This window comes from Topomyia yanbarensis, chromosome 1, assembly GCF_030247195.1.
Source record: "Topomyia yanbarensis strain Yona2022 chromosome 1, ASM3024719v1, whole genome shotgun sequence".
In the NCBI taxonomy this organism is placed as follows: domain Eukaryota; kingdom Metazoa; phylum Arthropoda; class Insecta; order Diptera; family Culicidae; genus Topomyia; species Topomyia yanbarensis.
Window position 1 is genome coordinate 51,395,706 of NC_080670.1, and position 15,058 is coordinate 51,410,763.

General features: G+C 38.6%; 1 protein-coding gene across 1 annotated transcript; it reads right to left on the reverse strand.

Moving 5' to 3' along the window:
- Positions 1-6,528: 6,528 nt before the first annotated feature.
- LOC131677595 (heat shock protein 70 A1-like) lies at positions 6,529-8,786 on the reverse strand. Its single transcript, XM_058957488.1, has one exon. It carries the CDS (start codon positions 8,593-8,595, stop codon positions 6,679-6,681), a length of 1,917 nt encoding a protein of 638 aa, XP_058813471.1. The 5' UTR covers positions 8,596-8,786; the 3' UTR covers positions 6,529-6,678.
- Between the last annotated feature and the right edge of the window lie 6,272 nt (positions 8,787-15,058).

Sequence of the window (15,058 nt, forward strand, 5' to 3'; positions counted from 1 at the left end):
TATTAAAAATTAATTTCGTTCATTTTGTTACAAGCAAAGTTCTTATGTTGGCTACGAAAATATGACGTCACGTCACCCTCTTGAATATTACCAAATACAAATATGTTAATACGGCATGCTCTAACAATTTTTCGTGGACACATTTTATAACCCAGGTACACCGACAAAGGCACACTGTCAGAGTGACAGCGTACTTCGATGAAATTGTGCAAAACTGGCTGTTTACCAGCTTGTTTGTTTCTGTGAACCATTTAGCTCCCCGCTTTGTCCCGATCTACTCTCCAGCGATGGACCTAGCCTACTCAACGAGACAGCCAGTAGGTGCTGAGGTGTGTCCAGTGATTCCGGGTGGAGCGTTGCTTCCGGTTCATTGCCCCTTCCCCAACGACCCACTGTTAGCTATTTGACGCGGTCTACTCGCTCTAACTCCCGGTGGTGGATCTAGCTCACCCACGAGCTACCCTGTAGGGTGTCGAGGTCGGTCCGGCGATTCCGGTAAAGCCTGATGTTCAGTTATCTGGCGCCCGACAACCCGAACCCGGTGCTACGTCGCATACAACTCAGCTGGTCCCCTGGTCGACCTAGTCTACACAGATGGAGAGTTCTCCGGCAGCAAAATTTCTCCGATTTGTGGTTTTACGACGGCTTTCTAGCCGATGGTGCTGCTTTGTTGGTCCCTTCGCTAATTTCTCTACAGCTCGGAGAGTATACTCGTAAACGCTCTGTTGACAGCATCCCAAATATGTTCGTCTTGGCACATCTCTTTGACGGTATTGTCAACAGTCACACCGGACATACCCCCATGAACTTCTTCGAACCTGGGGCATTCGAAGACCACTTCTTCTAGTGTCTCTTGCACGTTCACACACTCCGGGCAAAAAGGTGACGAAGTATGTCCAAACCGATGCAGATACTTCTGGGAGCATCCGCGCCCGGACAAAACTGCGTCAAATGGAAGTTCACCACTCTATGTTTCCTATGCACCCAAGCCGACACATTTGGGATGAGTCGGTGGGTCCACCTTCCTTTCTCCGCATTGTCTCACTCTTGCTGTCACTTAGCATTTCCTGCTGGTAGAATTTGGCGTGCTTACTCAAAGTGATGCAGATGGAGATCATCCCGTCAATTACGCATACCGCCTCTGACGATATCGTTCTGTACGCACTCGCGACACGAACAGCCATTAGGCGAAACGTACTTGTCAACTTCGTCCGGTTCCGCTTTGAGTTCAGCACGCAGTCTAGGCCGATACGCCATACCCCACGAGGAGACGTCCCGTGCTGAAGCTCGCTCCTCCGTTATTCGGCATGATCCTAAACAATGCATTAGTTGTCCTCGCAGTTTTCTCACATACATAGTCGACATGGCTGTTGTAATTTAACCGATCGTCGACCATCACACCCAGGTGCTTCAACGCACGCATCGATCGGATTGATTGTCCCTAAACGCTGATCACGACACGCTGGATTTTTTTATGGTTGCTGACCAGCTCTATCTCCGTCTTGTGATGAAACAGCTGCAACTTCGCGACAGCCATCCAGGTTTCAACACTGCCTATTGTCTGCCGTCAACATGTCCACCTTTCCGAGGGTCTCGCCGGTTATCATCAGGACGTCATATGCAAAGCCGACAGTCTCAATTCCCCTGAGTAGTTCCAGTGTGAACACTCCGTTCTACATAATATTCCAGAGCGATGGGCCAAGTTTGGAGCCCTGAGGTACTCCCACCATGACCCTAATCAACCTCTGCCTCACGTTCGTTTCGTAGACCTGTATTCGATTCTAAAGGTAACCTTTCAGAACCTTGCACAGATAGTCCGGAACCCGCATTCTGTGCAGCGCTACGGCATTCGCCATCCAGCTGGTACTATTGAACGCGTTCTTAACGTCGATCGTTACCACGGCGCAGTAGCGATTACCCCTTTTCAGAAGTTTACCAAGAGCATCCAGCAGGCATATAGACCAATACGATGCTGATGCTCCTGGTGGTTTCCCTGGTTTTGGCAGCAACTCCAGCTTATGGATCTTCCATCTTTCCGGGATATAAATCTATCGTCCAGGTATTTCTGTAGAACTATTCTTAACATGTCCGGAAACGCCAGGATCGCGGTCTTCAGTGCCACGTTGGGGATACCGTCCGGTCCGGGAGCTGAGTAAATGCTCAACGCAGCTGCTCGAATCTCAAGAAGCTGAGCAAATGCTAGTTTTTATTCATACGGCTTATTATCACCGTTTTCGATGAAAGTTCACTGGTATGTACTTGTGATGCCCTTTCGAGCAGAAGTTTCAATGGAACACCCAGTTTTCTTGCACTACTGCTCGAAAGTGCAAAACTGCACCATAGAAAACGGTATAAGTTTTCTAAATAAATTCGGAGTTACCTCATACTGAAGCACCTCCCTATGGGCACACCAGGGACCATTTCTGTTGGCTGACGTTAATTTTATTATCTGCTTAGGTACACGCAATTCTTATCTGTTGAATTATTTCACCGAAGCGATCTTTATGCTCTGCATCCTTGTTGTAGGTCACTTCCCAGACAAGCTCTCGCTGTGTAATCGTCACTACATTGTCGTTGAAAACGTAGCCGGAAAGACATCCAACACGTTGAGCAGAGAGAACAGATTATCGAATTCGTTTTCGATACTCTTCGTTACTACTCGATACTGAACTTTGATAGCACTCTTCGGCCCATATTGCAACACTTTGCAACGTACCTGTCAGATAGAAGCCGCTGCGAAAGGGTACTGCCCGAAACTGGTCAACTTTGTTCTTCTATCAGTTCCTAACCTACTGACCAACTGCTCCTCAACCTGCTAATCGGGCATACAGCCTGCGGCCCGATGAACCCGTTCGAAGTGTTTTATGTGATGCGGTGCTACAATGTTGTGAATTTATCCTGATTTGAGATCCGTTCTGCAAACTTTGCACACCATGCCCACAATTCTATCCGCGGAACTGGGGCTGAAAAGGGTTTCCTATACATCACAGGCCGAGTGCATCCTTAGTGAATTCTTTAAAACTAAACGCTCTTTCGCAACGATATTGAGCTAAGCTAGACCGATAGTTCCCGCTACCGACTGTGATGGAAAAGACTTCTCTGACAGATTTCAAAAATATTACAACGAAACGACAATTAATTTTTTTTCTCCCTTTGACGATTTTATTATGACTTTGTAAACAAACTAAAATTACAAAATCAATAGCATACTGTGATCAATGAGCGTTGCCAGTTTAAACATTTTTCTGTATTTGATACCTGTCATGGCGAAACAGATTTATTGGGTAGCGTAATTTGTTTGTTTCGTGACCAAAAAGTGAAGACCCTTTTGTATGGGACCTTGGCGTATTTAATTTGTATTTGATATTACGATAATTAAAAATATATGGCATAAATAAAGATTCTAATGTCATTTCGAGTGAAATAGGCAAAACATATTTAATCCAAATCTTTTTCATTTTATTTGTACACCAGTTTTATGTAGTTCAGACAAAATACTTCATTTTAGTTCTATCTTACACAAACTAAAAAAATCAAATTCATTATGAAATCCTGCTCGAGATATTGAACTGAAAATCTACTATCCTCCGATTTGTTTGGTTGTGAAACTTATTACTATTCGTGAAGGATTTATTAACCCATTATGTCCTAGCGTATGAAATGTCATACGCAAAAACAACACATTTCTGGATCATACTTGTTATACAATTAAGGCGTTTTCAAACTTCTGGTCTTCTGTGAACCCTATAATTTATAATGTGTATGCTCAATAATCATTTTTATAAAATTCCATTGTGTTTTCGAATGCCAATGTGGGACAAAATTCCAACCAAAATATGAACAATACATAGGGTAAGGTGGGGCAAATCCGACCTAGTAAATGGTTTTGGCTGCACAATAATAATTTTGCATCGGATCAAGTCGTATTATATATTAAATTAAAGATTAGACTTCTGGGCAACTTTCTATGCATAGCATTTCATTCGTATCTTGGGACAATTTTGAGATATTAGCGTTTTACGAAAACGTTCATTTTTTCTGTTTTCAAAAATGGTGGGGTAAACCCTACTGCCTATGTTTTTGGTTGATTTAGTACATACATTACCCAAATTTTATGCCTTTTCAATGATCAATGAATGAATGTTATGTTATTACATTGTAACATGAAGAAAATGGAATTCAATGTCAATCTTGGAATGTCAAAATAACGAGCAGTACCACGGAAAGATATTCCCATTGGCATCGGAGCAATTGCTCGACGAAAACTATATTCATCACGTTTTTGTGTCCTTCGTTTGTAATTATGAACCATTGCGCAAAAATAATAAGTAATAACAATAAAAATATTTTTCAATTTAATAAATAAACGTTTTCTTAGCGAAAAAAGCGGTCGGATTTACCCCACTATTTAGAGGTAGGATTTGCCCCACCGCGTCATTTTTCATTACGATGCAATTCACAAAAAATATTAAAAAAGTTGGACTAAATTCATCTATGCACTTTGTTGGACTTTGAAATCCACTTACATTTTTTATTCAATCACTTTAACAATCAGAAATATCCTGTAGTCAAAGATGCACAAAAATCAAATCAAAAGTTGTAAAAACACACTTACAATCGTTTGAGCATCTTAATGTAAACTATAAAATTGCTGTCATACCACCATTACGATTATTTTCGATGCTCTACACGACAACATTGACATTAGATCGCGTAGTGCTTCTGATTTTCGATAACAGAGGGGGTCGGGTTTACCCAACGGTCGGATTTGCCCCACCTTATCCTATTATTAAATTTCTCTTCTAATCTTCTAATCACTAATTCTTGTTTTGGATTGAGAACGAATGGCCATGAGAGGTGTGAAAGATGTGGCTCAGTGCGAAAAAATGGAAGAAATTGGTGAAACAATTGCGACAATTCTGCTGGTAGTTCAAGGTATGAAATTTCATACGCTAGGCTGAACCGATATCTTTTTTCCTGAGGTAAAATTATTTCCTCTTTAACCCATTATAACCCAGCTATGTTAAAACTGTTGGTAATTTATAAAATACTTCGTGAGCTCTCATATTATGCCGAATTAAGTATGGGAAAAATAAAATAACCACTTTGGACCGTTTCGTTGCGAAAAAAACTAACGTATGAAATTTCATACGCTGGGCTGATAGGGTATCAAAAAATCATTACAGAGAAAATTCGGCTAAAATCTTTATACTCAGCATAAAATCGAATAATATCTTCAACCTTGCGAGATCATTCATTTAGCAGCTTTTTTGAATGATTTTAACACTACTCTCCTCTCGTGCCGTTTCGTCTCATGATTGGTTCGTTGCATCAAACCATCTTTCCCTCAAACTTAGTAATTATTTTAAGAAAAAGAACATTTTCTTACGAGAATTTACATAAAAAATATTCCGGGTAGAACCAGGTATGATTTGCTACGTATTAAGCATTTGTTAGCCTTGAATGTACTGATTCAACTTTAAAATCAGCGTGAAAGTTGTAAATCTCCTCCTAATCCTAAAGAGGAAATAATTTTGCCTTGGGAAAAAAGATATCGGTTCAGCCTAGCGTATGAAATTTCATACGTTGAACTACCAGCAGAATGTTTGCAATTGTTTCACCAATTTCATCCATTTTTTCGCACTGAGCCACATCTTTCACATCTCTTATGGCCATTCGTTCACAATCCGAAACAAGAATTAGTGATTTAGAAGAGAAAATTAATAATATGTATTGTTCACATTTTGGTTTGAATTTTATCCAACTTTGACATTCGAAAACACAATGGAATTTAATAAAAAATGATTATTGAGCATACACATTATAAACTATAGGGTATTAGTTAACATTCACAGAAGACCAGAAGTTTGAAAACGGCTTTATTGTATAACAAGTATGATCCAGAAATGTGTTGTTTTTGCGTATGAAATTTCATACGCTAGGACATAATGGGTTAAGACCCGAAGAGGATTCACAACTTTCTCGATGATTTTAACGTTGTATCAGCGCATTCAAGGTTAACAAATGCTGAATACGTAGCAAATCATACCTGGTTCCACCCGGAATATATTTTTTGTAAATTCTCGTAAGGAAATGTTCTTTTTCTTAAAATAATTACTAAGTTTGAGGGAAAGATGGTTTAAGGCAACGAACCAATCATGGGACGAAACGGCACGAGAGAGGAGAGTAGTGTTAAAATCATTCAAAAAAGCTGCTAAATGAATGATCTCGCAAGGTTGAAGATATTATTTTATGCTGAATATAAAGAGTTTAATCGAATTTTCTATGTAGTGATTTTTTGATACCCTATCAGCGCAGCGTATAAAATTTCATACGTTAGTTTTTTTCGCAACAAAACGTTGCAAAGTGGTTATTTTTTCCCATACTTAATTCGGGTTAATAGGAGAGCTCACGAAGTATTTTAGTATTTTATAAATTACCAAAAGTTTTAACATAGCTGGGTTATAATGGGTTAAGATGGATATCAAAACATGGATTTTTCTCGAAATTTAATTAAAAAAATAAAGATTTTGTTATAACAATAATCTATATATTTTCGAGATCATAAATACAATGAACTGTGCATTCCCACTCGACGCAAATCTCATTCATTTCATCACACTCACTAAAATATTCTAAAACGAATAACGTAGGACGATAAATACTATGTAGTTTCATTTAATCAACTTCTTCCACCGTGGGCCCCGTTCGCCCTCCAAATCCACCAGCTTGCTGTCCACAGCTGGATGCACCTTCTGGACCTACACCACCTTGATGCAACCGAGTCATGATTGGACTGCAAACTCGGCTCAGTTCCTGCATTTTGTGCTCAAACTCGTCCTTGTCGGCCATCGTATTTCCGTCCAGCCATCGCAGTGTTTCGTCACATTTGTTTCGAACGGTGCTCTTGTCTGACTCTCTCAGTTTTTCACCGGCTGACTCCAACGATTGTTTCAGTTGGAAGCAATAACCTTCGAGCTGATTCCTGGCAGTGACTCGTTCTCGCTGTTTTTCATCTTCCTCGCGGAACTTCTCAGCTTCCGACAACATTCGATCGATATCCGCCTGACTGAGTCGACCTTTGTCATTCTTAATCGTGATGTTCTTCTCCTTACCGGTACTCTTCTCCTTAGCTGACACGTTCAGGATTCCATTTGCGTCCATATCGAATGTGACCTCGATCTGTGGAACACCTCTCGGAGCAGGTGGAATTCCCGACAGATCAAACTGTCCCAAACGGTTGTTGTCTTTGGTCATAGCTCGTTCTCCTTCAAACACCTGAATTGATACTCCAGGTTGGTTGTCTGCATAAGTTGAGAATGTCTGCGTCTGTTTACACGGGATTCGACTGTTCCGTTCGATTAGCTTAGTCATCACACCTCCCGCGGTTTCAATTCCCAGCGAAAGTGGAGCCACGTCAACAAGCAGCACATCTTGAATCTTTTCATCTTTATCGCCGTTGAGAATAGCAGCCTGGATTGCGGCACCATAAGCCACCGCTTCATCTGGGTTGATCGACAAGTTTAACGATTTTCCACAGAAGAAATTCTGAAGCAACGATTGCACCTTCGGAATGCGTGTTGAGCCGCCAACTAGGACAATATCCTGGATTGCACTCTTGTCCATCTTTGCATCCGCAAGAGCTCTCTCCACTGGTTGCAGCGTCGAGCGGAACAAATCCGAACACAGTTCCTCAAATCGTGCTCGGGAAATCTTTGTGTAGTAATCGATTCCATCTACCAGAGCGTCGATCTCGATTGTAGCCTCGGTGCTTGATGATAATGTACGCTTGGCTCGTTCGCACGCCGTTCTCAATCGTCTTAGTGCTCGTGGATTCGTCGAAGGATCTTTCTTGAATTTGCGTTTAAATTCATCTATGAAGTGTGATACCATACGATTATCAAAGTCCTCTCCTCCCAGATGTGTATCTCCGGCAGTGGATCGCACTTCGAACAATGATCCTTCATCAATGGTTAAGATAGAAACGTCGAATGTTCCGCCACCCAGGTCAAAAATCAAAACATTTCGCTCTCCCTTTAAGTTCTTGTCCAATCCGTAGGCCAATGCAGCTGCCGTCGGTTCATTAATAATTCGCATTACATTCAAACCGGCAATAGCCCCAGCATCCTTTGTAGCTTGTCTCTGAGAATCGTTGAAATAAGCTGGGACTGTGATGACCGCATTCCGAACACTTTGTCCCAGATAAGCTTCAGCCGTTTCCTTCATCTTCGTCAGAACCATTGAACTGATTTCTTCCGGTGCAAACCGCTTCCTTTCACCTTTGAACTCGACCTCGATCTTCGGTTTACTGCAATCGTTGACAACGGTGAACGGCCAATGCTTGATGTCAGCTTGAATCTTCGGGTCATTGAATTTGCGGCCAATCAATCGTTTAGCATCGAACACTGTATTTCGTGGGTTCATCGCAACCTGGTTCTTTGCAGCATCACCAATCAACCTCTCGGAGTCGGAAAAGGCCACATAACTGGGTGTTGTCCGGTTACCTTGGTCGTTGGCAATGATTTCAACTTTGCCATGCTGGAATACTCCCACGCAGGAGTACGTTGTACCCAGGTCAATACCGATTGCGGACATTTTCACTGTTTTTTATTTCTTCTTGAAACAGAAATTCACTTCGAATTTTCTTTTTTTTAAACTCACTCGCGTATTAATTTAATTCACACTCTGTGCTTTAATTGCAATAGTCGTTTCGAATTGAATACTTTTTGCGCGTTTAGCTCTCACTTTTGATGTGTTGTGTTCTCTTGCTTGAATTGTACTGGTGCTGCGAACGCGCCTCGGAAAAAATATATATGGAAAGCGAGTACTTCTAGAAAATTCGAGTGGCTTCGGCGCAGCGTCTAGTACCTACTGTTCGTGTTCGGTTCGGTTTTACGAGAAAGGGCGTGTGACTCACGGTGTGAGTCATTGCTATCGGCGTTGTGTGTAGTGGTGTCGAGAAATTTCGGAACATTTCTCGAACTCACTATACGTACACATTTCAATATCAATTCTTCAAAAGGGCTAATGAGATTTTTGTAAGCAAACTTATTTCGCTCATTATTCCGTTGTCGAGTTGAATTTCATGAAAGATACACATGAATCAACATCTTTACCCTTTGTAGAATCGATTTCAAATGTCTTTTGTGTTGAAATTATAACAAATTAAGAGCAGCAAAACAAATCGATCGTGAACCGACAAATGGGCGAAATTAACAAATGTACACAAACAGAGATTTGATTAATATCTGAAAGAGGAGTAAAAATACTTTATAAAAAATATAAAAACTCATTTATAAATATTTCACACTTCATGAAAATCAATAAAAAACAAAACGGCGGATCCGACTTTCGACTGTAAAAAAAGCCAGGCGGGTTACGCCTCTGCATTTCTAAGGTAGTGTATACAGGCGAAATTGACAGCATCATTGTTTACAAGGTCCGTAAACAGAATCGCCCTAAACAAAAACCAAGTGCTTGTTACGCCCAGGAAGAATAACAAATTTTCCCCTCCAGCGAGCACGGCGAAAGCCACATTTGATTTTTGTTTTTTGGCGACACTGCAGGGCGAAATTGAGAGTCGTCAAAACAAGAGGGCGACTCAAAAATGGCCTAATCAACATTTCATAACAACACTCGGCGAAATAACCTGTTTTCAATTTTATCAACGAAAACGTTATTATACAAAACATTTTAGTTATGCTTCCGAAAACTAGTATTGTTTCAAAGTGTTTCAATACATTTGAAGGCGCAGTATGCAAACACTGTTAGAATACGATTTAATTTTCTGAACCGAATTTTCAAAGCTATTTTTCTCGATTCGATATCATTGCGACTTCGGCCCTTTGGTCGATTCATGATCGAAATGTTTGTTTACAAATCTTATTAGCCCTATTCAAATGTTGATATGGATTTCTCTCGTTTGTTTTTATTATTGATATAGGGCTAGGATAGGATCCGCCAGCTGGCTTCTTCTTATATTTTACTAATCCCTGTTGAAAACGACATACCCCCACTCGACCAATGTTGCCAAAATATTTGTTTTGTTTCGGTCGTATATTTGTTCTGATTAAAATATTCTATATTATTCTATGTTTATATCCGCATTGAAACGATCATAACGTTTTTTTTTTCATCGGAATACAGCAAAACAAAATAATATATATTCGTTGTTGGACATTACGAAAAATATCTTCACGCCTCTTCATTTTTGTAAGTTGCTTTCTGAGTCAAGCAACCTCTGTCACAAGAATAATTTTCTCTGTTCGGATTTATTTTAAATATTCTAAAACTACTTTTCTGCAAGGTTTAATTTTTGTTTTGGAGGAATTTATAGTTTTTTATTTGTGATTGTTTCGGAGAAAACAGCAGTAGAAAATACACTCTCCTATTTACACCGATGATCGATTCAGTTGAAAACTGTAAAATTCAACTGTATCGATAATACCAAAGGAAGAACAAGAAGCGACTTCCGGGATAACTTTCTCCCTGTTTGCTCAATTTACTCGGTACTGGAACAAAGACAATTTTTACATGAAGTTCAAAATATTTTCATACACAGCCTGTTGATTTCGAAAAGAGGCATTTCCGCATTACTCCGCACACAGAACAGAATCCACGATAGCCGCGCTACCGGATCTGTCGGGAATTTCAGTTCTGGCTAAGATGTTTGATTTCGTCTGCCAAATAATGCCTGCACTTCATAATTACAGACGGATGTTATAGAAAGAAAGCGGTATCTCGAGAAAACAAAAAAATCAACACGGTTAACAATCGTCGTTTTATGTTTGATATCACAATATGACAACACTTCCAAGCAGCCCTTTAGTACTTTTAGTTTCCAAGCCGAAGGTTTGCCTATGTCACTTTCGTCCAATCACGAGCTGGTTCAGAATTGGTTTAAAACAGAAGACAGAGCTGGCGGACCCTATCCTAGATATAGGGGGTAAAGCAGAAGACATGGAACACAACAAAAAATATACTTCGATCGTGAACCGACAAATGGGCCTATATAATAAATGTACACAAACGGAGATTTGAGTAATATCTTAAAGAGGAGTAAAAATACTTCATAATAAATATAAAAACTCATTTATAAATGTTCCACACTTCATGAGAATCAATAAAAAACAAAACGGCGGATCCGACTTTCAACTGTAAACAAGCCGCCATGCGGATTACGCCTCTGCATTTCTAAGATAGTGTGTACGGGCGAAATTAACAGCATCATTGATTACAAAGCCCGTAAACAGAGTTGCCCTAAACAAAAACCAACTGCTTGATTGGCGATTCTACGTTGAAACCGCTCACAGATAGCGCAGGAAGCAAAGTGTTGCTGATTTCATTCTGTTCTGTCATAGTGCATATATTTTCTGTAAACATTGGTAAAAAATAACTTTTAAACACCAAATCACCGAACAATTCTGGAGTTTCATGAATTTACACCATCTCATGAAGGTTTAGCTTAACTTAGGACGAACGGGAAATGCTGTTGCGGCGGCTACGGTGTTCAACAAATTACATTTCGAAACAGCGCGTATATAGCTCTGCGAATAATATTAGAAACCACTATGTTTTACACTCTTTTCGCAAGATGTTTACTCATCATCTTATAAAATGATGGTTTTCCTTCATTTTCATAAACCATTATCAACAAATTGATCGGTAATTTGGTGTTTAAAAGTCATTTTTTACCAATGTTTACAGAAAATATATGCACTATGACAGAACAGAATAAAATCAGCAACACTTTCCTTCCAGCGCTATCTGCGAGCGGTTTCAACGTAGAATCGCCAATACCGAGGGATTCCTGAATAGAAATGTACAGTAACAAAACCATGATTTTCACTGTGACAGTACAGTAATTTTACAATAATTTACAATAAGTTTTAGTGTTATGCTACAATACAAAAACAATCAACTTTAACGTTTTTACAGTAAAATTCAATGTAAAATAGACTTTTACGGTGAAAAAGGGGGGTGCTTATGTATCTTAACATCGAAAAATCAATTTTTCTCCATACATTTTTTTCTCGAAAACAGTAAAATTTAATGTGAATGCACTGTATCAGTTTTTTGCTGAACAGTGAAATTTATTGTTACATGAAATTTTATTGTAAATCTACTGTGAGAATTTGGCATCGAACAATGTTGAAACAGTAATAACTATAATATTTATTGTTTTATGATTGTTTGTAGGGTAAATGCTATTGTAAACTTCTATCCGGGTTGCCCTTCCTATGATGATTCTCAGGGATAGACCGTTCCAACATCAAATTATGGTCTTGTCAGATTTTGGTCTTGTCAAACTGCAAATGACGTGAAAACCCAAGATGATACCAGATAAGGTATAGGCATACGTAAAGCGAGAGGTTTGGTTTTACAATTGGCAACATCTATATTGCGTAAATACGGCTTTACTTCCAGAAAAAAGAAGTTATTAAAATCGAAATTAATTAAAACAATGTTTTGAAAATAGAAACTAGTGCTTTCAGCCTTTTTGAGGTTCTCAAGGCGTTTGCCACCAATAATATAATTGTACACACATGCATGCACCTTATGCAGATTATCTTGAATCTGTTTTGCGCTTGTCAAATCTGCCACTCTTCTTATTCTTATCCGGACACGCTCTTCTTCCCTTTGGGGCAGACCCTCGCTTGATACGCCCGGGGGAATAACAAATTTTCTCCTCCGGCGAGCACGGCGAGCCCACATTTGGTTTTTGTTTTCTGGCGACACTGCAGGGCGAAATTGTGAGTGGTCAAAATAAGAGGGCGACTCAAAAATGGCCTAATCAACATTTCATAACAACACTCGGCGAAATATATTTTTTTCAATTTTATCAACGAAAACGTTATTATATAAAATATTTTAGTAATGCTTCCGAAAACTAGTATTGTTTTGAAGTGTTTCAATACATTTGAAAGCACAGTATGCAAACACTGTTAAAATACGATTTAATTTTCTGAAGCGAATTTTCAAAGCTATTTTTCTCGATTCGATATTATTGCGTCTTCGGCCCTTTGGTCGGTTCATGATATGGAATATGCTGGTTTTTTGTAGATCAGCCAGACCAAAACAATCGGAGGATGGTAAAGATTTTCAATCTAGTTTTCATTTTAGTATACCGAGCCTGATTACACGTGATTTTTCTAGATGGTGTAAGATAGAATTACATTTCTAACTGTGTAATGAATTGTTTTGTGGCGTTTTAACTGCATAAATTGGCACACAAAGGAAAGAGAGTTGGGTCGAATGTTTTGTTGCATCTGTTTCATTCGGAATGACATTGGTATTTTTATTTATAGCATACATTTTTAATTATCGTAACATTAAATTGGAACCTCTTTGCTTACATTTGCATCTACTAATAATTCGGCTACTTTTTGCGGTTGCATGTGAAACTTTATACGTATGATGTACTATCCAAAACTAGGGGCAGAGTACTTGTGATGCATTTTTAAAAATCAGCTAAATTAAATGCATTTCTATCAAAATAGAAATTCATAATGTATTTTGCGTTGCGTGCAATATATTTTGCGTTGCGTGTAAGACGTCAAAACCCTATAAAAAATTAGCCCTACATTCAACAAAAAGTCGAACAAAGTGAATCAGCGTAGGACGTTTGTCAAACAAACTTTTCTGCGAGGGAGTGCAAAGTTGATGCAAAAATGAAAATTAAATGCATTTTTTCTAATTTGATGCAAATTTGTTATACATTTCTAGAACCAAAACCATGATCTAAGAATATTAGTGGAAAATGATTGAAGTTTTAAAATTTAAATATATACGATATTAGTTTTCAGTGTTCTTAGAAAATCAGCAAAATGCTAAGCGACTACAACTTCTGTTGAACATCTATCATTGTAATGAAATTAGTCGTGTATTTTTTATGTATTCAAGAGAGAATATGGATTTTGATATTTTGTGCACGTTTAAGAAGAGGCTATCCTCCGATTTGTTAGGTTGTGGAACTTATTACTATTCGTGAAGGACTTATTAACCCATTATGTCCTAGCGTATGAAATTTCATACTCAAAAGCAACACATTTCTGGATCATACTTGTTATACAATTAAGGCGTTTTCAAACTTCTGGTCTTCTGTGAACGTTAATTAATACTCTATAATTTATAATGTGTATGCTCAATAAACATTTTTATAAAATTCCATTGTGTTTTCGAATGTTGTTGTTGTTGGACAATATTACAACCAAAATATGAACAAAACATATTATTAAATTTCCCATGAATGGCCATGAGAGGTGTGAAAGATGTGGCTCAGTGCGAAAAAATGGAAGACATTGGTGAAACAATTGCGACAATTCTGCTGGTAGTTCAAGGTATGAAATTTCATACGCTAGGCTGAACCGATATCGTTTTTCCTGAGGTAAAATTATTTCCTTTTTAAGACCCGAAGAGGATTCACAACTTTCTCGATGATTTTAACGTTGTATCAGCGCATTCAAGGTTAACAAATGCTGAATACGTAGCAAATCATACCTGGTTCCACCCGGAATATATTTTTTGTAAATTCTCGTAAGGAAATGTTCCTTTTCTTAAAATAATTACTAAGTTTGAGGGAAAGATGGTTTAATGCAACGAACGAATCATGCGACGAGACGGTACGAAAGAGGAGAGAAGTGTTAAAATCATTCAAAAAAGCTGCTAAATGAATGATCTCGCAAGGTTGAAGATATTATTCGATTTTATGCTGAATATAAATATTTTAATCGAATTTTCTATGTAATGATTTTTCGATACCCTATCAGCGCAGCGTATGAAATTTCATACGTTAGTTTTTTTTGCAACAAAACGTTTCAAAGCGGTTATTTTCTTTTTCTCATACTTAATTCGGCATAATATGAGGGCTCATGAAGTATTTTATAAATTATCAAAAGTTTTAACATAGCTGAGTTAAAATTGGTTTAAAAAAAGACTGGCTGATCTAGAAAGAACCTACATATTTTCCTCGTTATGTACCGTATCTCTTCCTTTACCACCCCCATCTAAACAAACAAACGAGAGAAATGTGAAAGTATGTTCTAGAAATATTTACAGT